This window comes from Symphalangus syndactylus, chromosome 11, assembly GCF_028878055.3.
Source record: "Symphalangus syndactylus isolate Jambi chromosome 11, NHGRI_mSymSyn1-v2.1_pri, whole genome shotgun sequence".
Lineage (NCBI taxonomy): Eukaryota > Metazoa > Chordata > Mammalia > Primates > Hylobatidae > Symphalangus > Symphalangus syndactylus.
The window spans coordinates 40,298,817-40,324,165 of NC_072433.2; the positions used below are offsets into that span (position 1 = coordinate 40,298,817).

Consider the following 25,349-nt stretch of genomic DNA (forward strand, 5'->3'; position numbering starts at 1 on the left):
AAAAAAAATTAGCTGGGTGAGGTGGTGGTACACACCTGTGGTCCCAGCTACTCAGAAGGCTGTGGCAGGAGGATTGCTTGAGCCCAGGAGTTTGACATTGCAGTGAGCTATGACTGCAACACTGCACTCTATCCTGGGGGACAAAGGGAGACCCTGTAGACAGCTCGAGGAGCCACAATAAGCTTCTCACCCATGAAGCACTCCTGCCAAAAATGACGACGAATCCAATCAAGCCTTCACACCTGACAGTTTATAAGAAATACAAGGATAGAGGATCAAGTTAAACATCACAAGAAAACAGCCAAATCCGAAATGCAGAATACTCTGATATGTTGACCTGTTCAAATTGTCAATATTATTGGGGGGAAAAAGGTGGGAGGGCTGTTCTAGAACAGAGATTAAAGGGATATAACCCAATGCAATGACTGAGTCTTGATTGAATCCTGGTTTAGAAAAATAACTGTCTTAGTCTGTTTGGACTGCTATAACAAAATACCATAAACTGGGCAGCTTATAAACAGCAGAAATTTATTTCTCATAGTCCTGGAGGCTGGGAAGTCTGAGAGCAAGGTGCTGGCAGTTTAGGAGTCTGGTGAGTTCTTGCTTCTTCAGGGATAGCATCTTCTCACTGTGTCCTCACGTGGTGGAAGAAGGAAGATCGCTCTCTGGGGTCCCTTTTATAAGGGCACAAATCCCACGTATGACTAACTCATGACCCAGTCATCTCCAAAAGGCTTCACCTCCAAATACCATTACATTAGTTATTACGTTTTCAACATATAAATTTTGAAGAGACAAACATTCCGTCCTTAACTATAAAAGTGTTTTTCTTGGTGTGTGACAGTTAGGGCAATTTTAATAGGTCTGAAGGCCAGGTGCGGTGGCTCAGGCCTGTAATCCCAGTACTTTGGGAGGCCGAAGTCGGCATATTTTCAGACCAGCCTGGCCAACAGGGCGCATCCCCGTCTCTACAAAAAAAATATAAAAGTCAGCCTGGTGTGGTGGTATGCACCTGTAGTCCCAGTTACTCAGGGGGCTAAGGTGGGAGGATTGCTTGAGCCCAGTATGCTGAGGTTGCAATGAGCCATGATTGTGCCACTGCACTCCAGCAAGGGCAACAGAGCAAGATTGTGTCTCAAAAAAAAAAAAAAAAAAAAAGCATACAAAGTCTAGGAATGTGGAGTGAATTTTCTTAGGGGTGGCTGTGGCACTGTAGTTCTGTAAGGGAATGTCCTTGCTCTGAAGAGAAACACCCTGGGAAGCACTAAGGAGTGAAGGGCATGATGATGGCAACTTATTTTTAAATGACTCAGGAGGAAAAATAATAGATGAAATACGGCAAAATATCAACATTGTTGAATCTAGATGGTGAGTGTAAGGGAGTTTGTTGTCCTCTACTCTTTGGTATGACTGAACATTCTTATAGTAAAATATTAGAATAAATGATGGTCACGGTGTCATTTGCTTTGGGTGGGTGACTCTCGAGATCACTGAGCTTCCCTATCTTTCATGGAATCACCATTTACCTATTGCAAGAAAGAAAAGGTGTCTGTGCCTGGAATAGTACCCTTCCCTGAATGAGTATTGCTTTCTCTCTCTCTGATTTTCTGAGTGTGCCACTCTAGATAAAACTAACTCAAGCCTTTATCATCATTCCAAATGCTTTGAAACCACAGTGAGGTGGTTTCCCAAAGATAAACTGAATCAAAGAGAACATTGCTCTTATGGCTGTGGGTACAGTCATCAGCGTGCTGAGGGAGTGAGGGTTATTTGTGGTGTCAGACCATGTTCAAAATGCTGTTTGATTATAAAAGGAAATCAGTTCTCTTCAGCCCTGAATGAGCAGCAATATCATATATTGGTTGCTTTTCCTTAAGACATTAATATTTGCAGTGCTCCATCAGCTACTCTGATTTCATTTTGAAATGTTGTAGTCTGTCTGTAAAATTCATTCCTCCACCCACCCACCCACTTACTCAGGGATGGGAATTATGGGTAATGGGGCAGGGAGGAAAACGTGATGCAACCAAAAACTGGAAGCACATTTGTGATGTTATAAGCAAGAACTGTATTGCTCGATGAGCATATGGAAAGGAAAAAAGCCACATCATCCGTCTATAGCAGTATTTCTAAACCTTCAATAATTCTTAAAAATTTGTGATTTCTGTCTTGTCTGAGGATCATTATTAACTATAGGACAATTATCTGATATCCTCCCTTAAATCCATTTACCTAAAAAAAAAAAATTAAATGCCTACTTTAGTCTCATCCTAAACATTATTACCCATAAAGTCATGGCTTTAATGTGCTAATTTTATTTTTTCAAAGACATTAATATGCATAGCTAGATCATCCTCCCATATTTTGAACAGTATATGTAATCAGTGACATGTATACAGGAATCTACTTTTCAGAAAAGGACTTGGGGGCAAATGAATTGAGCTAAAAACATTGGCTTCTATGTGTGCCTGTGTATAAAACATATGCATTTTAACTAACCTTCATCATTTTATCCTTTCCTTCTTTCTGTGAAGGCCTTTAATAGTAAGTCAGTGATCTAAACAGCTTTGTACAGTTACTTTTCCAGAGTCCAAAAGATGTATGATTCAGGGAATATTTTGCTGATTAGAACACGAGCAGAAGTCTTCAATACTCAGAGATCACTTATCTATTAAGATCAGATGCAAAAAGAACCTTTTGATGCAAATATATCAAATATGCTTCAAAATTTAGAATAGAAAATGTAGTATGAAGCGACTGAAAATGTTTTATAAGTAAGGTTTTGGGTCCATTGAGATTTTTCTCAGCACTTTGTTTTAGTCTTAAAGAAATGGTACCTGGAGGCCACCTCCTCATTTCCCTTTGAATAAATCATCCTGATTTTCATAATGAGTTGCTTTCTTGGTGCAGACCTGTGGGCATGCAGGTTGGTGTTTCAAATGTACTTTTCTTTCTTCTGTCCTTCATTTGGCAAATATTTGTTGCATGCCTACAACATCTAGCTTTTGGGGGCCGGGGAGACAATAAAAGCGAAAAAATGGTTCCTCCTCAGGAGCTTACACTGTGGGAGACAGACACTAATAATCTCCCAAATCAACAGCAAATTGCCCCCAAGGAAGTAGTGTTAGAGCTGAGATCTGTGTAGGGGATTGAAGAGAATGAACCAGGCAAAGGGAACGTTCACTGCTCCCTTCCAAGGAATTGGAAGAATGTCAGAGTGGCTGGAGTCTGTGGCCACCTGGGGCTGGACCACAGCCATGGTGAGGAGTTTGGTCTTTACCCAATGGGGAACCACTGAAGGGCTTAAATTCCTCAAGAAAATGGAGATTCTGTCAGCAATGAAAAAGGGAGAAGTGGGTATCAGGTACACAGGCAACAGTGCTTACAGAAACACCCCAAACATACCTACCCAAAACAGAATCCAGATTTTCCCATTTCCCACTGTCCCAAACCTGCCTGTGGTTCACTGTTTCTCACCTCAGTGAATGGCCTCACCATCCATCCTGTAGCTCATGCTAAAAATCTAGGTGTCAGCCATATCTGCCTCTTCATCCCCCATACCTAGTCCACGGCCAAGCTCTGTTCCTCCCACCTGTATGAATCTATCAGTGTTGCTATAAAGGAATACCTGAGGCTGGGTCATTTATTTTTAAAAAGAGGTTTATTCAGCTCATTGTCCACTTCCTTGGAGCAATGAGCCACTGATTTGGGAGATGACTTGATTAGCATCTATCTCCTGTAGCTCCATGAGGAGGAACAATGTCTGTTTTGTTCTCCATCGCCTCCCCAGCATTTAAAGCCTAGATGTCATAAGTATGCAATAAATATATGTCAAATGAAAGACAGAGGCAACTAAGTATATTAGTATGAGAAGCATGGCACCAGCATCTCTGGTAGGGACCTCAGGAAGCTTCCATTCATGGCAGAGGGAGGGGCCAGCAGGAATCATTTGGCGAGAGAGAAAGCAGGGGTCAGGGGAGGAGAAGGTGACAGGCTCTTTTTAACAATCAGTTCTCTCGGGAACTAACAGAACTCACTCACTACTGCCACGAACTCACTACTGCCAGGACAGCACCAAGCCTTTCATGAGGGATCAGCCCCACGACCCAAATACTCCCACCAGGCCCCACTTTCAACATTAGGGGTCACATTTCAACATGAGGTTTGGAAGGGTCAAACCATATCCAAACTATATCATCCCGTCTTAAACATCTCTGGAACTCATTCAATTCTCCATCTCTACCTTCAAATTCATGAGATTGTCTGTTGCCTGAACTACTGCCATGGTTTCTCAACTGCCCCGTGACCCTTGTGCCCCACAATCTGTTTTCCACACAAAGTGATGTTTTCAAAATACAAATCTGATCATGGCTCTCCTCTGCCTAAAGTCCAGGCACAGATCCAGGGAAAATCTCAGCCCAAGCCGATCATGGCGGACTCATTCCCCTTGCCGTTGGCTGGTTTCGCTGTGGCCAGAGACTTATTTCTGGCCATTGAAACCTGCGGGCATTTCTTCTGCAGAGCTTCTGGGAAAGGTATTCATGCATTTCAAAAGGGACCATTGGAAGAAAGGGATACTTTTAATTTTGTGAGATCCTGGGTGTGCCGTAGCCATCTTGCTACCAGCCTGAAAGTGCAATTCCAGGGACTGCAAGGAAAGCAGAGAAGACCAGGGCACCACCTCTGGAGACAATCCTCCAATAGGAGAAAAATCCCCTTGTAAGTAGGCCGGTTTGAGTTGGCTTTCCTGCCATGTGCAGTCTGATGCTGGTGTGTGTCTGAGGCAACCGGTGCCAAGTAAGCAGTTGATGACATGCATTGGAAGCTCAGTGGACAGATGTGAGCTGGAGAAATACCTATGTGGGTCTTCGGTGAAAACTGAAGGTTGGGGAAAGGAAGAAAGCAGAAAAAAAGCTTTGCAGAGGATAAGAGCTTCAAAGAAGATTGGGAGAAAATGGGCCACAGAGGTGCCAAAGGAGACCACCTGTGGCCTGAAAAAAGGATTTCCTGCTTGCCTGCCTTTCTGTATTTAAGACTCGTATTAAAAGGCATTATAACATTCCTAAATGTGTCCTAAGTGGACAAAAGGAAATGGCTCAGAAGTGTTTTCAGCTGGGGGAGGAAGGTGGGTTTCAGAACCAACCCTTGGGATTAACATCAGGAGAATCTGGCTTCCTGCCCTTTTAATAAGTCACTTACCAGAATCTCAGAGGCAACCAAAAATAGACCAAACAACCCGGCCAGAGAATGCGCTTTCTGAGTTTAAGACACTGAGGCGGTGTCACAGACAGGTCAGTGCCTCTGGTGTCTAGAGAAGGGGCAGCAGCTTGTGGGGAGAGGGCTGTCGCGCAAGTGTGGAAGTGGAGTGCCGAGATTGGAGGGACTAACCACGGGGAGGCACCGTTGGTAAGAACAGGCCTGGAAAGCCGCTGGCAGCGGTCACAGAATTAGGCGAGAGAGAGACCTCCATGGGAAAGGAGATGGGAGGTCCAAATGAGAGCGTGTGAGTTTAAAAAAAAAAAAAAAAAGACCAGGAACTATGTTGCCATGGGAGAGGTTCTCCAACTTCAGTGTGCGCCAGAATCAGCAGGGGAACCGTGACAAATGTGGATTCCTGGTCTTCAGTCTCCCCCCTCCCCCCAGCCCCCGGCCCCCACTGGGATGCTGCAGGTCGGGGCCGACACGCACAGATTTACAAAGCTCCTCTGGCTATTCTAGTGCCCAGGGCCGACTTGGAGCGGAGCTCCCTTCAGCTCCACCCTTCAGCTCCTGCACTGATGGAGAGAACGGGCGTTTCTTGGACGCCACGCCAAGCGTCCTTCTAACCCCTGGTACCCTGTGGGCCCGACGTGGCGGCCTCGGGCCTTGCAGCGCCGCCCAACGCAGTAGGACCCTGCGCTGGGAGCCACGGGGCAGTCGTGCGGCCCGGCCCTCCCCAAAAGCTTGGCTCGCAGACGCTAGCCTGTGCCCCAACCCCGTGCAGGGCTGTTGCGCTGTGGCCTGCGCGAATAAACCTCCGGGCAGGTCTCCGTAGTGACTGGCAGACACCCTGGCCAATTGTGACTCGGCGCTTGTTTGTCTCTGCCCCATCCCTCCCCGAGGAGCCGATACTTCCATGACTGACAGGTCGTCCCAGACGCTGTTACGTAAGGGGAGGGTCAAGTGCAGCCCCACCCAAACCGGGGTGATTTGATTTGCAGGACCGAGCGTGGTCTTCCCAACGCCCCCGGAAGAACGTCTTTGACGGGCAGGTGTGAGAGCCAGTTGGCGCCGGGAGGCAAGGCGGAAGCCTCAGGCCCCAGGAGCGTGCAGCAGGGGGCGGAGCCCGCTGCCGAGGGCAGGGCAGGGTGGGGTGGGGTGGGGCGGGGCGGGGACCAAGCAGGGGCAGGGCTGGCGTTGCGGCCGGAGATGCTGTCGGGCCGCGACGGCGCTTGGCAGCTAGGAGCTCTGCATTGAAGGCACTGGGGTGAGGCTTACTGCCCGGCAGGCTGGTGGGTACCCGAGGGCTGAGGTGTCTGTAAATCTGGCCGCCAGCCTCCACGGGCCCGGCATTTGTCTATCTTTCTAGGCGCTCGCGACTCGGCGACGGCGGCCGCAGTGGGACACGGAGGCGGGGCCGGGCACCTGTGCGCGTTTGCAGGCACCTGCTGCGCTGGCCGCCTCGCAGCCCGGGAGCGCTGCTGGGGACTGCGGCTTGAGCTGGGCCGGCCTGGCTCGAGGGAGAGAGGGGGGCCCAGCTGGCTCGCCCCGGTCCGTGCCCGCCCTCCCCGGCCGGGTCCCGACCCCGAGCTCTGGTTAAGGGGGCGTCGCCGGGCCCCAGAGCCCCCCCCAACTGGAGGGGCCCGCGGCTCCCGGGCCAGCCTCGAGCTAGCTGCGAGGCCAGGACAGGGCCCTCGCCTTGCATCACCTCGAGACAGGTTTGTCCAGATTCCCTGAGTGCTCAGAGACGGGTTTCCGCCCGCGGTGAGGGTGCCGGTCCGAGGCCGCCGCGGGTCCCGGCTGTCCCCAGCGAGCCTGGCCCTGGTCGTTTTCATCTTTTTTTCTGGCCCCTGCTGTGTCTCCTCTTAACATGTAATTTCTTAAGTCCGATTCGGGGTGATGTGAGTGCGCTGTGGCATGTAGAGTTAACAGCAGCACTCATGTTTTAGCCTAGTTTTAGCTCTGCGACGCACTGTCATTCGCGCAGGCTGAAGACCCAGACTTCTCAGCTGGGTGATGTAAAGGAATGCAGCTGTGGCCAAACAGGCAGAAATTCTAAAATTGTTTCCAAGTGACAAGGATGTAACATGTCTTGCTTCCATCTATGTCATTCCTCTCAGAACATGTATGCTGTGCTTGTCTTAGGCTAGACCCTGAAAAGTGTGCTACAGTTTCTCGTGATTATGTTGCTGCTGGAAACATTGGATTAAAAGATCAATAGCAAAGTTAGGCAGCAGAAGACAGTATCTCCTGCTTAATGACAGGCAGAACCGGGGAAAAAATTTATTGGATTCTTAAAGAGAATCCTAACGCGTTAGACCTGGAAGAGACTTTACAGGTTTGCACCAACTCATTAAATGTATGTGGTGGAGCGCACCACTGTGTCCCAAGGGATGAGGTCCCGTGTTAGGTGTGTCCTAGAGGACACTGGGGTGCTGCACATTACTGCTGGATCTGAAAATCAGTGTCTTCATTTGAGCCAAACGGGAACATGCCCCCGCACATTTTTGATATCCCAAGTATATTCAGTGTGTCATACTCACCTTTAAAGGCATATTTGCGTAGAACTGTTGTTACTTATTGCATGTTATCCATGCTAGTAGAAGAACCAGGATCCTCATTCCTCTGATTTAATTACTGGGTGGCATTTTCTCTTGGAAAACAAAACAGCAGTAATAGGCACTGGCAAGGTATGGATGACCTGGGTTGGGTACGTCCCTGGATGTCACAAGCTCGTCAGAGAAGACAAATTGTTGCTGACTGGGGACATTTAGTACATGGTTTGGTCATGATCTGTTTAAGAAATTAGGAAAACGTTGCTTAGTTTTGACCTTTTTCACCTTCAGCCTTTTGAGTGGTGCAAGTAGGAATTCAGAGAAGGAGCTCTGCTTTAAAGGTAACAGAGCCTGGGGGGAAATCAGCAGGGCAGGGAAGTTGCTGTTCTTACAGCTGGGCTTGGCTGCTTTTCCTTTGCTTCTTTATATTTTTAGTAAATGACCCACTGACTTTATGACCTTTGAGACATGCTTTCTTATCCACGACTTGAAGCTTCGGCTGGAAGATCTGTACTTGTGAAATGTCTCTGTTGCGTGCCTCTGTTGCATTTGTCTGGATTGCTTGGCAGTTTCTTAAGTACATAATCCTGCAGTTTCTATATGTTTCGAAGTTGTAGAAGGCAGTTTTTTGGGGGATGGTACTGACAGGTAACTTCTTCTGTCTTCTTAGTGACATACGTGTGCTCTGCCTTCCCTGTTTTCTCTCATTTCTTTGGCTAATACTTTGCTGGAGGAATCGTTTTGTACTCAAGTGAGTTGAGGCAGCGCTTAAACCAGCCTCCTTGTATCTTTATTGTTTGTTCCCATAACCCTGGGAACAGTGATACAACTTTTGTATATGTGGGTACAGTGCATTCTGAATCTGGCTTTCCTGTTAAATGCCGAGATGTGCTAGTAACAACTGTTGTCCGTATCTTCTGAATTTCTGGCACCAAAGCTCATCTGTGTCACTGAGTAATCTGAATCCTAGCCAAGGGACCTGGTGCACAGATTCTTATAGACATCTAAGTGTGAAAGAAATTAGAACCAGAAAAGGAAGTGGGTATAGAAGGAAACTATTTCTGAAGATGCCTGAAGACCCTTTCCTAGGTTTTTATAACCCCTTGTTATATAACATTATATTGTATATCCAGGGTGTCATAGTTAGTTATTCATCATTTCAGAAGTCTTAACTGTTGGCCAGGCATGGTGGCTCATGCCTGTAATCCCAGCACTTTGGGAGGCTGAGGTGCGTGGATCACTTGAGGTCGGGAGTTCGAGACCAGCCTGACCAACATGGTGAAACCCTGTCTCTACTAAAAATACAAAACTTAGCTGGGTATGGTGGCAGACACCTGTAATCCCAGCTACTCAGGAGGCTGAGACAGGAGAATCACTTGAACCCAGGAGGTGGAGGTTGCAGTGAGCCGAGATAACACCACTGCACTCCAGCCTGGGCAACACAGTGAGACTCCATCTGAAAAAAAAAAAAAAAAAAAAAAGTCTTAACTGTTGGCGTTGGCATGTTTCTATGTTTTCCCGTCTTGTTTTAAGGTAAAGTGAATGTTGAAGACAGAAGATTTGGATGATACACCACTGAATTTCTTTGTTTGGAATACACGTTATGAACCCTTTCTGGAGCATGTCTACAAGCTCTGTACGCAAAGTAGGTATAGTTGATAAATTCAGGAAGGAAACCCATTTGCTTCTGTGTCTGAAAACAGGGTCAGAATGAAGGCCAAAATAATCTGTCACGGTCACCTGTAATCTTGACAGAATTACCTGTTTTTTCTAGTTAAGTGTTTACTCTTGAGAAATAATTATTTTGTTGGTTAAAGTCTGTTTCTGAGACTGGGATTGCATCTCAAATAGAAATTGTTCTGGTCATCACAATTCTGAGATGATTTAGGTTATATTTACACATGATGAAATTTGTAAAATATTGTAGTTTTCTACTAAACTTCAAGGTTCTATGGCTAGAACAGCTGTGGGAAAGGCAAGTCTAATATCATCAAGTTAGACTTGAGGGGCATTAATTTAGTTTTTCTAAATAAAATGATTTTTTAAAAAATATATTTTCATTTTAGGAAAGGTTAAAATAGGCAAACAATAAAAAAATCAGCTGGGCACGGTGGCTCATGCCTGTAATCCCCAGCACTTTGAGAGGCCGAGGTGGGCAGATCACGAGGTCAGGAGATCGAGACCATCCTAACACGGTGAAACCCTGTCTCTACTAAAAATACAAAAAAATTAGCTGGGCGTGGTGGCGGGCGCCTGTCGTCCCAGCTACTCAGGTGGCTGAGGCAGGAGAATCGCTTGAACCCAGGAGGTGGAGGTTGCAGTGAGCCGAGATCACACCACTGCACTCCAGCCTGGAGAGCGAGACTCCATCTCAAAAAAAAAAAAAAAAAAAAAAGAAAAACCATAATCTCACCTCTAGGAGAACAAACACCACTATTACTTTTTTTCTGTGTACATGACATCTCTTCCTTACTTGTACATAGTAATGGGGTACAAGTGCAGTTTTGCTACATTGGCATATTGCATTGTGCTGAAGTCAGGGCCTTTAGATGCCCCCATCACTGGAGCAATGCATATGATATACATGTTTTTATATAGCTAATTAAACAGCCTTTGGTTGTACTTGCGCCAAGGAAGTACCTATGAGATGGGAGTTTAGTCTCTGACTCATGTCGACCTTTGTCTTTGACGAAGGATGACCGTTTATGCTGGTGATATTTGAAATGTCGAAACATACCCAGTAGGGACAAATCAAAATCAGACCCAGGCAAGTGAGATAATAGTTTGATTCTTTGTTTCTAACCCAAGTGCTAACAGGCAGCGACTAATTTCAGTCATCCACACTATTTTAAGCTTCTTAGCACCTAACCTTCTGTAGCATCTAAGTGTTGGGGGACTTTTCTAGCCTTGTACAGTTGTCTAATTGCTTAATAACCCCTTGCCCTCTTTTTGGGGCCACTAGGAAAAAACATTTCTGTGTTTCAGTTAATCCTGTACACACTGATTGTATCATCCTTATAGGATGAGTTTCCCTATATGAAAGAGTTTCTCTAATGCTTTGATCTTGCTTCAGGTTTGTCTTCTCTTTATATGACCTGCCTGCCCAAAGGAACTTTCTAGTTGTCTTGGTCACGGTGTTAGAATGTACTTGTAAAGGAGTAATTCCAGCGTTTAGGCCATGGAGCTAATAATGTACTCTTGTGATTTAAGAATCATCCTAACAGATACTCTTACAACTTCATCTTGTATAGAGATCTGAAGGTGAAGAGAAGACATTAACAGGGGACGTGAAAACCAGTCCTCCACGAACTGCACCAAAGAAACAGCTGCCTTCTATTCCCAAAAATGCTTTGCCCATAACTAAGCCTACATCTCCTGCCCCAGCAGCACAGTCAACAAATGGCACGCATGCATCCTATGGACCCTTCTACCTGGAATACTCTCTTCTTGCAGAATTGTAAGTCCTTAACAAACTATTTGGTTAAATTAGGAATGATCCTTTAAAGTGAAGAATGAAATTTATTCTGATGGACGGAGTAAAGGGCAGACATTTAATCTCAAAGCTCAAACCTGCCTCTTTCCAGTATCAAACTTAATAAATATAAAACTATAGGCTATTGCTGGTGATAAAATGTTTCTTAACCAAGACGTAGGTAGAGATATAAAAATAGCCTCTCTTAAAGATTCTTTAGAGCTCGAGTGAATAAGATTTAAAGGCAGAGGGTACTTTAATTTCCATGTCTGTTTTGGAGAGTAAAAGGAAGAAACTAAGGTTTATTAAGAACCTACAGTAGATTGGCCAGGCATGGCGGCTCACGCCTATAATCCCAGCACTTTGGGAGCCCCAGGCAGGTGGATCACGAGGTTCAGGAGTTCAAGACCACCCTGGCCAAGATGGTGAAACCCTGTCTCCACTAAAAATACAAAAATTAGCCAGGTTTGGTGGCAGGTGCCTGTAATCCCAGCTACTCGGGAGGCTGAGGCAGAGAACTGCTTGAAGTCGGGAGGTGGAGGTTGCAGTGAGCCGAGATTGCACCATTGCACTCCAGCCTGGGCGACAAAGCGAGATTCCGTCTCAAAGAACCTACAGTATATTAGGAACTTAATAAATTTGGTCTTTGTTTATGTGAAGTGAGGAATTCGCCTCCTGGAGGGTTTTCTAGAGAGTGGGACAGTGGGAGAGTGGATGTCTCTGCCTTCTTGGGTCAGACTGATCTGGAGGGTGGTGCTCCATTTGGTTGTCACCTTGTAGGCAGCCTCCTGACAGATGGAGGAGAAGGCCTAGCAGGGAGGGACCAGGAAGGCCAGACCTTAGGGATCAACAGTTGAAGGAACTAGAGAAGTTTTCTTGGAGAAGAGACAGCTTAAGCACATATTAAAGTTGTCTTAATATATTTGAAGGTCTGTCACAAGGAAGGATCTTATTCTATATGACCCCCAAAAGCAGGACTTAGCAATTCTAGGGAAGAGACAAAGATGTGGGCTCCATGTAAGGAAGACGCTGACTGGTCACCGAGGTCTGTAGCTGGGCTGCAGTTGCACCTGGTTGTGGAGTGCAAGAAGCCAAGCAGGGTGTGGAGTGCTGGCAGTGACCCTGTGGTGCCTGGCACACAGAGGGGCTCCAGCACTGCACAGACGCAGGTGGCATTTCATTTGAGAATTTGTTAAAAGGACAGAAAGTTTGGAGAATTCTTAATTTCCATCATTTAAAAATTCCTTTGTATACAGTTATTTTAAAAGCATCCTTGACTGAGAGGCCGAGATGGGCAGATCACGAGGTCAGGAGATCCAGACCACAGTGAAACCCCGTCTCTACTAAAAAAATACAAACAAAAAATTAGCCGGGCGTGGTGGCAGGCGCCTGTAGTCCCAGCTACTCGGAGAGGCTGAGGCAGGAGAATGGCGTGAACCCGGGAGGCGAAGCTTGCAGTGAGCCGAGATTGCGCCACTGCACTCCAGCCTGGGCGACAGAGCGAGACTCCGTCTCAAAAAAAAAAAAAAGCATCCTTGAGCTAGGCACAGTGGCTTATGCCTGTAATCCCAGCTACTTGGGAGACTGACGCAGGAGGATCACTGGAACCCAGGAGTTCAAGACCAGCCTGGGCAATAGAGTGACCCCGTCTCTAAAAAAAAAATTACAAATTTCCCAGTTGCAGACCTATAGTCCCAGCTACTCAGGAGGCTGAGGTGGGAGGATCACTTGAGCTCTGGAATGTGAGACAAGCATAGGCCATATAGTGAGACCTCATCTTTTTTTCTTTTTTTTTGAGATGGAGTCTCACTGTGTCACCCAGGCTGGGGTGCAGTGGCACAATCTCAGCTTACTGCAGCCCCTTCCTCCTGGGTGCAAGCGATTCTCCTGCTTCAGCCTCTGGAGTCGCTGGGACTACAGGTGCACGCCACCACACCCGGCTAATTTTTGTAGTTTTAGTAGAGACTGGGTTTCACCATGTTGGCCAGGCTGGTCTCAAACTCCTGACCTCAAGTGATCTGCCTGCTTCGGCCTCCCAAAGAGCTGAGATTACAGGCATGGGCCACCGGGGACAGCCTATGAGACCTCATCTTTTTTTTTTTTTTAAACCAAAAAAAAAAAAAAAATCCTTGACCCCTCCCTCAATATATTAATGTTGTAATGGTCAGAGGGTCTGAGGCCCCAGTGTAACTTTTTAACTGTATACAAAGGCTGGGTGTGATTTGGTAGTAATGGCCCCTTTGGCTCTATAATGGAGGCCTTGTGTTTGAGGCTGGGCAGTGAGTTGGACAGGCCTCTATTGGGGTGATTAAATCTGTATTAGAACTGCCTTTTCTGGCAAACTTCACTGTAGTAGATACATCTGCTGGCCATGTTGCTGTTGACATGCTGAATTTTAGCAACTTAAAAATGAACTGGATAATAACTCAAAAATGATTAAAAATAAGTGAATGGAAAGTAGGTAGTAAAAATGATAAACTTAAGGCCTGATAAACTAGTTCTTGATAGAATCCAGGATTGGCAGGTTAATGTGATCAGAATGGCTGTGGGTGGGTAACTGGGTCCCGGAAGAACCAGTGTAGCCTTTGTGTCAATACACTTGTCGTTTCTTGTTTTCAGCACCCAGTTTCCCATTCCCTGGCAAGGCCCACAGAATTCAGGTGTCTGCATCAGGGTGTCCATTTGAGAGCAGGGCGTGTCAGAGCCACACAAGGATGCCTGCCCTCCCCAGGCAGCACTGCGAGTCTGAACATTGCCTTCTGCTGTGGGATCTTGTGATTAAAATGTAAAATGACAACTTTGTGACCCAATTCCAAGAAATCTTAATTTACCTAACATTGTATTTTAAAAGTGTTTGAATGATCATCCAGTCACAAAAGCATAATTTTACAAATACTCTCATTGACCTCAGCTGTACAGAACTTACCTCAGGTTGCATTATTCAGAATTACCTATAGGCTGGTTTCCAAGAGGATGTTTTGGAAGAGCGAATTTCTGGGAGGAAACTTGATTCATTTATCCCTGTTTGGCTTTAGTTCTTATTGTGGGGCCCCTGCTGGCCTGCTGGTTTCTCTGTGAGCTGCTGCTACGAGGCCGGTAGTGGGCAGCGGTCAGGGCCAGGGCTCTGAGTCGTGTCAGGTGAGAGATTGTGAGAATTTGGCTTAGAGGGTTTGGGCATCAGCTGCCCCTTGAGGGGCCACTGATTGTCTCAAAGTGAATGTGGGGTGGTTTGATCTGCATGTGTCATTTGTATCCACACAAGTTAATTATTCTGCTTTTGTTGTAGTACCTTGGTTGTGAAGCAGAAGCTACCAGGCGTCTATGTGCAGCCATCTTACCGCTCTGCATTAAGTAAGATGAGGATTCACTCTTAATTTATGGGCACATTTAGTTCCTCCCACACAAATTTAGGCCTTAACTCTTTTATTTTTTCCTACAGTGTGGTTTGGAGTAATATTCATACGGCATGGACTTTACCAAGATGGCGTATTTAAGTTTACAGTTTACATCCCTGATAACTATCCAGATGGTGATTGTCCAGTAAGTTGGAGACACAGTCTGCCTTCATTTGTGGATCAGTGAGAAGGGCTGAAAGGGCTTACAGCTTTCCTGGTTCTTTTCCTGACCTGGTACCTTTATGATTTATCTACCCAGTAGTTGTCCAGGGGGACTTCTGTGCTTTGCAGCAGCTTCTGGCATGCCATCAGAGCTTGTTTCTCTGCTCAGGGTCTGCAAGGGAGGCTGGCTGCCTGCCATCCTGCAGCACTCACCAGGTGAATGGTGGCCCTCAGGCTCTAGTGGAGGAGAGGGAGTTTTCCCCGCTTCATTGCAAAATTTAGTTTTTCAGGAAAATGGTAAAAGTAGTTAAGTAGCCCTCTTGAGGCAGCCCTTCAGCTTTAAATAACGTGACTGCCTTGTCCTGAAGCTCTTTTTATCACGATTCCTATGGGTCTCATAAGCGCCACTGCTTCCATTAAAGGACATGTCTCTCTTTATTTAAATACAGCGCTTGGTGTTCGATATTCCCGTCTTTCACCCACTAGTTGATCCCACCTCAGGTGAGCTGGATGTGAAGAGAGCATTTGCAAAATGGAGGTAAGTAAATAAAGTGTTTCTTTTAGTGACATAATACAGCCAAGAGGACGCCTCGGTAATCAGGCCATGTTTCCCTTTAGGCGGAACCATAATCATATTTGGCAGGTATTAATGTATGCAAGGAGAGTTTTCTACAAGATTGATACAGCAAGCCCCCTGAACCCAGAGGCTGCAGTACTGTATGTAACTTTTGCTTTGTTATTTAAAATAAATTTGAAGATGCAGCTAAGTAGATTAAGTTAGTAACTTTTTGACTTAAACTTTTAACACAGGTATGAAAAAGATATTCAGCTTTTTAAAAGTAAAGTTGTTGACAGTGTTAAGGTGTGCACTGCTCGTTTGTTTGACCAACCTAAAATAGAAGACCCCTATGCAATTAGGTAAGTGGTGCATCCCCCAAACGAACTGTCCACTGTCCTTTCCAATATGCCGCTTCCTTTCTCCAGGTGGTCTCAGAATAGGGATTTAAAAAGGCACATGCATAAGCTGTTAGCCTACAACCTTTATAACTTGGTGCCAACTCGATTTCTGATGCCTCTGAGGCTCTTCTCTTAAACAAAAAGCTTCACATCTGACAGGCTGTGCTGACAGCACATTCTCTGGTGACTTTGGTTTCCCAGGGATCCTTGCGATATATTTATTCATTCACATGTCAGGACTCTTCTTTTCAGCTGGCAGTTTTAGCTGGAGCCCCTCTTAAACTTCAAACCCTCATAGACATTCAGATGTGGTAAAAGGAGGGAAACTGAATAGCGTGAGAATAGTGGGTTCCTGAAGCACTATGACATTTGATTTAAGGAACAGTGTCTAGAGGAGTATTGGGAATGGACGAATTGGTGATTTTGCTCTTTGGCAACATTGGTACTGCTTAGGAAGGCAGTGGAATATAGCTGTTAAGAGCTTGGACTCATGGCCAGCCGTGGTGGCTTATGCCAGTAATCCCAGCACTTTGGGAAGCCGAGGTGGGTGGATCACGAGGTCAGGAGTTCAAGACCAGCCTGACCAACATGGCCAAACCCCATCTCTACTAAAAATACAAAAATTGGTCAGGTGCAGTGGCTCACACTTGTAATCCCAGCACTTTGGGAGGCTGAGCCGGGAAGATCACCCGAGGTTGGGAGTTCGAGACCAGCCTGACCAGCATGGAGAAACCCCGTCTCTATTAAAAATACAAAATACAAAATTAGCTGGGTGTGGGTGGCACATGCCTGTAATCTCAGCTACTTGGGAAGGCTGAGGCAGGAGAATCGCTTGAACCGGGGAGGCAGAAGTTGCAGTGAGCCAGGATCTTGGCATTGCACTCCAGGTACCTGTAGTCCCAGCAAGGCTGAAGCAGGAGAATGGCCTGAATCTAGGAGGCAGAGGTTGCAGTGAGCCGAGATCACACCACTGCACTCCAGCCTGGGTGACAGAACTAGACTCAGTCTGAAAAAAAAGAGCTTGGACTCGGCAGATGGACTACTTGGCTTTTGTACTTTTTAGCTCTGGTAACCCAGAGCAATTAATTTTACTCTGCTTTGCTTTCTTAATCTTTAAATAATAGTACTTCAAGGGTTGGTGTGAGGCTTAAATGAGATCATTCATGTATGAAGGATAGTTATGTGACAAAATTAATGAGATAATGTCTAAAACATACATGTCGACAACAATAAAAAAAAAAAGTACTGTGCTTTATTAAGTTAGGGGAATTGGCTTAAAGCTTAATTACTGCAAAATGAATGTTATAGAAATTTAGTGAGCCAACAAATAGTTTTAAATACTTTTCTCTTCCTTAAGCTTTTCTCCATGGAATCCTTCTGTACATGATGAAGCCAGAGAAAAGATGCTGACTCAGAAAGTAAGTGGATAACTACTTACGAAATGGCTAACTCATTGTTTCTTTTCTAAAATTTCTTCATTTGGAGACTGCTCATTACATACAAGTAACTTTTTTGGGAAACAAGTTTGTACAGTGCTGAAATCTCCTCACCAGTAATTTTTTAAATATCTGTTTTGATTGTGCCTAGAAGAAGCCTGAAGAACAGCACAATAAAAGTGTTCATGTTGCTGGCCTGTCATGGGTAAAGCCTGGCTCAGTACAGCCTTTCAGTAAAGAAGAGAAAACAGTGGCGACTTAAGAGATGGTGAATCTGGTGCACCGTGCACTTTCCTGCTGGACTCTGGCCTAGTTCAAGCTGACCAATGGCAGAGGACTGCCTGAAGAGTAAAACTGTGTGAACAATGACTGACTGCCAGTGTTTTCCATGTATGCATAGGTTCTAACAGCAGGGTTTGGAAACCTGTCTCTAAGTAATGCATTACTTCTGTCAGAAGTGTCTTAGGGTGGTTATCTAGTTCAGTACTCCAAATTATTGGGGACCTTGAGGCTTAAGTAAGTATTTTTCTGAATATAATGCTAAAGGTAAGTTGCATTCATTTGAACTAATAGAGCAGACAGAATTCAGCACTACTTAATAGTTTATAATAATCAGTGGTTTCAGTTGTATATATGTTAGGAAATGGAGAGGTATAGAGAGAGCAGGTTCCATAGCTCAGCACTTTTAAGTGGAAGATCATTTGAATCTCAGTCTTCAGCCTGCACTGATTTGTAGCCTGCACTGTCTTACTGATTTACAAACTGAAATCACTGAGAAATGTCTTTAGTTGAGTGAGAAGAAACCAGAACACTTGTTCCTAGTGTTGTGTTGTTTTTTTTAAGCAAATTACTTACTGTATTTTTATGGCAGGAGGGAGAAAAAGAAGTGTTAAAACGGTTTCTAATGAAGTCCGGTATTTAAATGATGAATGACTAATGTGTTTAGTAGAGACAAAATAAACCAATAAATGATTGTTCTTTGCCATTTATGCAGGAAACTACCCTTTTCTCAATATGACCAAACAAAGGCTAATTTATAAATGCTTTATTGAAAAATACACTTATCTTCATATAAAATTACAGTAGCAGTAAGTATCTTGAGAGGTTTTATAAATATTTTTGCAGAACACTATTCTAATTGAACAGTGTAAGTAAGTTCCATATTTCTCTCAGAGCAATATGAAGTTACCTAGTAACTTTGTTTATACTGATTCAATTTACAATTGAATTTTCTCCCTAATATTATTAATTTGACTTGAAAACTGCTGGAACAATAGTGATTAATAAAGATATGTATAGATAATTCAACAGCTGTTAAATAACATTTTCTAATTTGTATAAATGGTACTGTGGTACTAATAAAAACCTAAATTCTCCAACCAATTTTTTTTAAACTGCCAGGAACACCCAAAAATATTTTTAAATATATCACCTTAATAGACATTTCTTTTAGATAAAACTCCCTCCTAAAGGAAGAGGTCGTAATTTTTCATATTAATCCCCTCAATTCAACTTGATTTAAAATATTTTCTTAGCCGGTTGATCCCTATATAACAAAAAACTGGAGAATTTAAAACATATTCCCAAAAGGTGGCTATAGGGGCTTTAACAGTTTAAAAAAGTACAAAAGCATTAAAGAAAATATTGGATGTATAGCCTGGAAGTTTTGTACTTAATAAAATTCACATTGTAGAAAGTGCTATCACAAATATACAGCAAAATCTGGGTTACAAAATCATGCATTTTACAGCCCTAAAGTGCCGCCACTTATACAGGTTCACTCAGACATTGCACACCCGAACAATCAAGGACTTTTCACACTGCACCACACCGAATGGGGAGAGGGAAGACATGCACAAAGGGAACGGGAGATGAGGGCTAATGACCTAGGACCTCCATACCTGGGTGCGCTCTCCTTTGTCAGGAATGCAAAAATCACACACTCCTACCAGGTGTTTTAGGACAAAATACCTAATTTTTGTTTTGCTTTTTATGAGGACTACAGCTGACCACAGAACAGGTAGGATTGAACTTGAAACACAGTTCTTCTGTTGGAGTACGTTAACAGAAGCCTCCTATGCTCACGTTTGAGTACACATCATTTTCTTGCAGTATTTCTAAAAGCTTTGCCAGAGTCAAAAATCCAAGTTTGGATTCTAAGCAGCCTTGACAGTAATCACTGAATGGTAGGGAAAAAAAGACAGTTGGGATGAATTAAAATGTTCTAAGGACACTGGAAGGAGTTAAGTCCCATTTCTCACCAAAATGTCCCCTCATGTTACTAACAGGCTGTAACTGATCAGCTGGATTAAGGAAAAAAGCTCCATAATCTAGATGCATTAAAGGCTGCTGCTAAACAGATTTTGTGAAAAGAGTTTCAATACAAGAGACTAACCTCAGTGGGAACCACGGTCATTAGCTACGTCTTGGAGACGGCGCAGTAAGGCAGAATGATTTTCTGGGCAAATTCTTTTTGCAGGTGATTCACTTCCATCTTCCAAAAGAATTCCTCTCTTTTTAGTTGGAGTTTCTCCTGTGCGTATCATACTATTAATTTCTCTCAGTCTCTATGATGGGAAAAAGATATAAAAATTTTAAAATGCAAACGCACATAGCTCAGTATTAAGTCAAAGAATCTCAAATGAGTTAAGCGGTTTACCTGGAAGAGTTTGAACACATCTACAGAGAAAAGAAACACTAAGTTACATAACCTGCCAACTTTACTTTTCAGCTGGCTGAGGCTGATGGCTATTTGAGAAGGGGCTGAGTAGTTCTATTTTTAACAAGCTCTTCCACAGGCACTTTTGACCTATACGTTTCTATAATTTGTGAGTTCACAAATTTGATTTTTTTTACAATTATGGAGCATTACGTTGCTATCTGATAGTCACTTAGACTCATCTTTTTCTCTTTTTTAAAAGTACAATTTTATACAATATTTCCTTTTTTTCAGTCTAATGTTACTCAGTTTTTAGCAGCCATTCTCAACTGGGATTTCACTAGAAAAGTAGGCCTTAATTCCCTAAGGTATCCATTGTAGGTAATAAATTAGTAAGGTCTAGAATGGTACTATCCTTGGGAGAACTGAGGATTATCCTTGGGAGAATTGAGAAAAGTTACTCAAATTATTTTCTGGACAGTGGCTCAGATGAGGAGCTGCAATTGAGAAAGACACTGCCAGAATGCCAGAAAGACTGGCTGGCTGTACAGCGCCTTTAGCATTCAGTTTCTCCAAAGCCTCTAAAAGTCGTCTGTCACATTATTTTCTGCTAGTTTGTTGGTTAAAATTCTTTTTCATGTGCTGCTTCATCCATGTTTGCTTACAGAAAGCATACTAAGCAAATTCACAGATACAGGAAATTGTAAACATCCAAAAGTAGAGAAGCATAATGCATCCTCACATACCTGTTCCTCTACTTCAGCATGCTTGACCAGCCTTATTTGATTTATACTCTCATTCACTTCCATTGCCCAGATTATTTTAAAACAAATCCCAGACATATTTTATCATGACACTTGTTATTTTTATTCTTTAAAGTAATAAATGTTTTGGGGGTTTTAATGAAAATCAGTGTTCTTTATTAACAGATGTGCCTTCACAAGTGTTTTTCTTTTTTTTTTTTAATTAACAATAGAAATAGGGTTGCACTATGTTGTCCAAGCTGGTCTTGAATTCCTGGGCTCAAGCAATCCTCCTGTTTTGGCCTCCTAATGTGCTGGGGTAACAGGCATGAGCCACTGCACCTGGCCACAAAATCTTAAGCATCTGAAGAAAGCTTTCCTTCAACTCTTTTTCTAGCCCCCTTTCTGCCTTCCTAAGAGTCTGGTCTGCATTTGCTATCTCTGCAGTCTCCTATTTGCCTGAATATTTCTTATGCTGTTTACTGTATACATTGTTAATTGCGTATAAGCAATGACACCATAATTTATTTTTCAACAAGTCATACCAGTGCACTGACATTGCTCTGTCAAGTATCACTAATGACCAGTCTTCATCTTAACTGATCTTGTATTTGATAATTATTTTCTCATAGTAGTCTAAATGTTAGTACGTTATAGATTGGTTCTAGACATAAGCTACTTCTTCCTTTGTAATATTCTCCCCCTGAGTTTCAGCTATCACTTATTAAGATGACAAATCTTTCTCCAACCAAGTCTAATAATCGCTGTCATTTTACTAGACAGACTCCCAACTCTGTGCTGGAAATACCTACAGTCGTGTAAAACTGTTCCTCTGAAAAAATCCCTCATACTCCCTTGTCAGCCTATCCCAAACCACCACTAATGTTCTTGTCCAATAGTTTTGCCTTTTCCAGAATGTCATAGAAATGGAATCATAAGTAGCCTACTGAATCCAGTGTCTTTCACTTAAGCATTGATGCATTTGAGATTTATCTACATTGAATGTATCAGTTCCTTTTTATTGCAAAGTAGCAGTCAATTGTCTGGATGTACCACAGCTTATTTATATGCATTCACCAGCTGAAGGACGTTTGGGTTGTTTCCCACTTTTTGGCAATTAGGAAGAAAGTCACTATAAACAGTCATGTACTTGATTTTGTCTAAACATAAGTTTCCATTTCATTTGTGTAAATACCTAGGAATGAGATTGCTGGTCGTATGATAATGGTATGTTTAAGAAACAACTTTCCACAGTGGTGATGCCATTTTGCATTCACACCAGCAATATGTAAAATTGTTCCACATTGTTGCCAGAACTTATGATTTGTCACTTTTTAGATTTTAGCCATTCTAACAGACAGGCATGTAATGGGTGAAGTGTGTTCAAATCTTTTGCCCACTTTTACATTTGGTGGTTTTCCTACTGAATTTTGAGAATTCTTTAGATACTGTAGATATACAAATGCTTCATCAGATATGGAACGTGTACAGATTTTCTAATAGTCTATGGCTGGTTTTTTAATTCTCTTAACAGTGTCTCAAACAGCAGAAATTATTCGTTTTGATAAAATCCATTTTAACAGTATTTTATGGATTGTGCTTTTGATGTATATAAAATTTTCCCATAAAACGTTCACTAAGATTTTCTGTTGTCTTCTAGAGGTTTTGTAGTTTGAGATTTTACATTTATGTCTGTGGTTCATTTTTAGTTTTTGTATATAGTGCAGGGTATGGGAATAAGTTTACTATTATTTTGTTACATGAACATCCAATTGTTCCAGCACCATCTGTTGAAAAGGCTATCCTTTCTCTACCAAATTGCTTTTGCACCTTTGTTGAAAATCAGTTTACCATATACGTGTTGTCTATTTCAGGACTCTGTTCTCTTCTATTGATCTCTGTCTATACTTCCAACAACACTACTGTCTTGATTACTGTGGTGGTATAATACAGATATTTTGTGTACCTTCATAATTAGTGTGAATCCTCCAACTTTGAATTATTTTAGCTATTTGAGTTCCTTTGCCTTGTAAATGACAAACTTTAGAATCAGTTTTTTACATAAATCTGTTTGGATTTTGACTGAAATTGGTTTTAAATTATAGATCAATTGGGAGAAAACTGCTGTTTCATTTTCCATGAATTGGAAATGAATGTTCATTCAGTGTCACGAACATATTTCTGTATTTTCTCAGGCTTTAATTTCTCTCACCAAGCTTCTATAGTTTTCAGGATATATGTGTTACATAGTTTTTATCATACTTACCCCTAAGTAATTTTAAAATGTTACGGTATTCAATTTTTTATTTTACTTCTGATTGTTCACTGCTAGCATATAGAAATACATTTGATTTTTGTATATTGATCACATAACCTCCCTTATTAGTTCTAGTAGCTTTTTGTGGATTCTTTGTGATTTTTCTATGCCAACATTTCAGGCTGTATGGCTTCTTTTTCTTGTCTTATTGCACATGCTAGGACTCCCAGTTACAATGTTGAACGGGGTAGTGAGAGTGGACATTGTTGCCTTGTTCTTGATCATAGGGGCAAGGCATTCAGTCTGTCACCATTAAGTATATCTGTAGATGCTTTTGGTAATTGTTTACCAAGCTGAGGAAGTTCCTTGAGAGTTTTTACATTAATGAATGTTGGATTTTGTCAGATGCTTTCCTTCAAACACTAAGATGATTTATCACCTTCACTTTTTGGGAGAGTTTCTATAGAACTGGCATTATTTCTTCCTTAGATGTTTGGTAGCATTTACCAATGAAGCCATCTGGGCCTACAGTTTTCTCTGACAGGAGGTTTTTAAACCACAAATTAATTTCTTTAGTAGATACAGGGGCTACCGAGAGTACTACTACTACTTGAGTTTTATTAGTTTGTATCTTTCAAGAATTTGTCTATTTCATGTGCATTGTCACATTTATTGGCATTAAAGTTTTGAAACGGTCTCACTCTGTTGCCCAGGATGGAGTGCAGGGGTGCCATCACAGCTCACTGCAGCCTTGACTGCGCAGCCTCTAGTGACCCTCCCACCTCAGCCTCCCAAGTAACTGGGACTACAGGCACACCTCACCAACCCCACCACACCTGGCTTTTTTTTTTTTTTTTGAGACAAGGTCTTGCTATGTTGCCCAGGCTGGTCTTGAACTACTGGGCTCGAGGATCCTTCTGCCTTGGTCTCCCAAAGTGCTGGTATTACAGGCATGAGCCATGACATCTGGCTGGCATTAAGTTGTTCTTTATCTTTCATTATACTTTTAATGTATACTAGTAATGTGTCATTTCTTTTTCCTGATTATTCTGTACATAGAGGAATCAATGTTTAAAATAATCTCCCAAAATACCTAGGTGGTTTTTTTGGGTTTTTTTTTTTTTTTTTTTTTTTGAGATGGTCTCATTCTGTCACTCAGGCTGGAGTGTAGTAATGTGAGCATGGCTCACTGTAGCCTCAACCACCTGGGCTCAAGCCATCCTTCCACCTTATCCTCCGGAGTAGCTGGAACCACAGTACAGCACCACAACCAGTTAAATTTTTTTTTTTAAAGTAGAGGCAAGGTCTTGCCATGTTACCCACGCTGGTCTTGAACTCCTGAGCTCAGGCAGTCCACCCGCCTCAGCCTCCCAAAGTGCTGAGATTATAGGCATGAGACATGCCACCCAGCCCCTCAAAAAACCTAGCTTTTGTTTGCCTTGGTTTTTCTCTACTTTCCAGTTTTCCATTTCCATGAGTCCTACACTTTTTCTACTTTCTTAAGCTGAAATCTTAGGTCACTAATTGGAGACCTTTTTTCTTTTGTAACATGGGTATATGTATTTCTCTCTTAGCACTGTTTTAGCTACATCCTACAAATTTTAATATTTTGGGTTTTCATTTTTAGTTCAAAATATTTTCTAATTTCTCTTGTGCTTTCTTTAACCAATAGAAATATATAGTTTCCAAGAATTGGGGGATTTTCCAGGTATCTTTTCTTTTATTGATTTCTGATTTAATGCCATTGTGATAGTGAAAACACAGTATTTCAACCCTTTAACATTTATTGAGACTTGTTTTATGGTCCAGAATGTAGTCTATGTTGGTAAATGTTCTGTTTGCACTTGACTTGTTAGTGTTCTATAAATGTCAGTCAGTTGATAATGTCTACATCTTCTGTATCCTTACTGATTTTCTCTATTTGTTGTACCAATTATGTTGAAATCTCTTGACTATCAGTTTTTTTTTTTAATTTAGGGTTATATGTCCTCTTTATAATAGGAAACGACCCTCTTTGTCCTGATAATATTTTTTGCTCTGAAATCTACTTTCTCTGATATTAATACAGCCACTCCAACTTTCTTTTGATGAGTGGTAGCATGGTATAACCTTTTCCACCCTTCCAGCTTTATTGAGATATAATTCTTATACCATATTATTCAACCATTTGAAGTGTACAGTTCCATGGCTTTTAGTATGTTCCCAGAGTTCCCAGAGCAGTCATCACCACATTCTATTTTTGAATTCTTTCATCACCCCAGAAAGAAACTTCTTGTCCATAAGCAGAAACTCTATTCCCCACAACCCTTGGCAACGATGAATCTCCTTTCTGCTTCTAGATATTTGCCCATTCTGGACAACTCATATAAATGGAATCATAAAACATGTACTCTTTTGTGACTGGCTTCTTTCACTTAACGATGTTTTCAAGGTCCATTCATATTGTAGCATGTATCGGTACTGCATCCTTTTTATTGCCAAGTAATATTCCATTTATGGATATACATTTTTATA

The 25,349-nt window shown here is 42.7% G+C and overlaps 2 protein-coding genes across 15 annotated transcripts in view; one reads left to right on the forward strand and one right to left on the reverse strand.

Annotated features, from left to right (window-relative positions):
* Positions 1–509: 509 nt before the first annotated feature.
* Positions 510–25,349, reverse strand: part of RBL2 (RB transcriptional corepressor like 2) — a 76,438-nt gene continuing 51,598 nt past the window's right edge. For 4 of the 8 annotated variants that reach the window (XM_055297601.2, XM_055297599.2, XM_055297602.2 and 1 more), the window contains one exon: positions 18,207–19,743. In XM_055297601.2, coding sequence (XP_055153576.1) covers positions 19,573–19,743 — 171 coding nt within the window. In that variant the 3' untranslated portion in view covers positions 18,207–19,572. Of the gene's footprint in view, positions 675–18,206; positions 19,744–25,349 lie in introns of those variants that run through there. The other 4 variants (XM_055297597.2, XM_063612693.1, XM_055297598.2 and 1 more) reach the window with 2 other exon arrangements.
* AKTIP (AKT interacting protein) lies at positions 5,372–18,165 on the forward strand. 7 transcript variants are annotated; one of them, XM_055297607.2, is made up of 10 exons: positions 5,372–5,406; positions 9,288–9,399; positions 11,006–11,211; positions 14,513–14,577; positions 14,666–14,766; positions 15,233–15,321; positions 15,402–15,500; positions 15,594–15,701; positions 17,098–17,158; positions 17,328–18,165. In XM_055297607.2, the coding sequence occupies exons 2-10, from the start codon at positions 9,358–9,360 to the stop codon at positions 17,436–17,438; spliced, it is 882 nt and encodes a 293-aa protein (XP_055153582.1). In that variant the 5' UTR covers positions 5,372–5,406; positions 9,288–9,357; the 3' UTR covers positions 17,439–18,165. The 7 variants fall into 7 exon arrangements, with proteins under 7 accessions (XP_055153582.1, XP_055153581.1, XP_055153580.1 ...); XM_055297606.2 differs by lacking the exon at positions 5,372–5,406 and adding an exon at positions 6,328–6,491; XM_055297605.2 differs by lacking the exon at positions 5,372–5,406 and adding an exon at positions 6,328–6,466.

What these genes read in the sequence shown, in the direction of transcription:
- AKTIP (XM_055297607.2), top strand. Translation starts at nt 9,358, where the DNA reads ATGAACCCTTTCTGGAGCATGTCTACAAGCTCTGTACGCAAA. An exon ending in CTACAAGCTCTGTACGCAAA is followed by an intron (nt 9,400 to 11,005) that starts GTAGGTATAGTT and finishes CATCTTGTATAG; the next exon opens with AGATCTGAAGGTGAAGAGAA. An exon ending in AACCCAGAGGCTGCAGTACT is followed by an intron (nt 15,501 to 15,593) that starts GTATGTAACTTT and finishes CTTTTAACACAG; the next exon opens with GTATGAAAAAGATATTCAGC.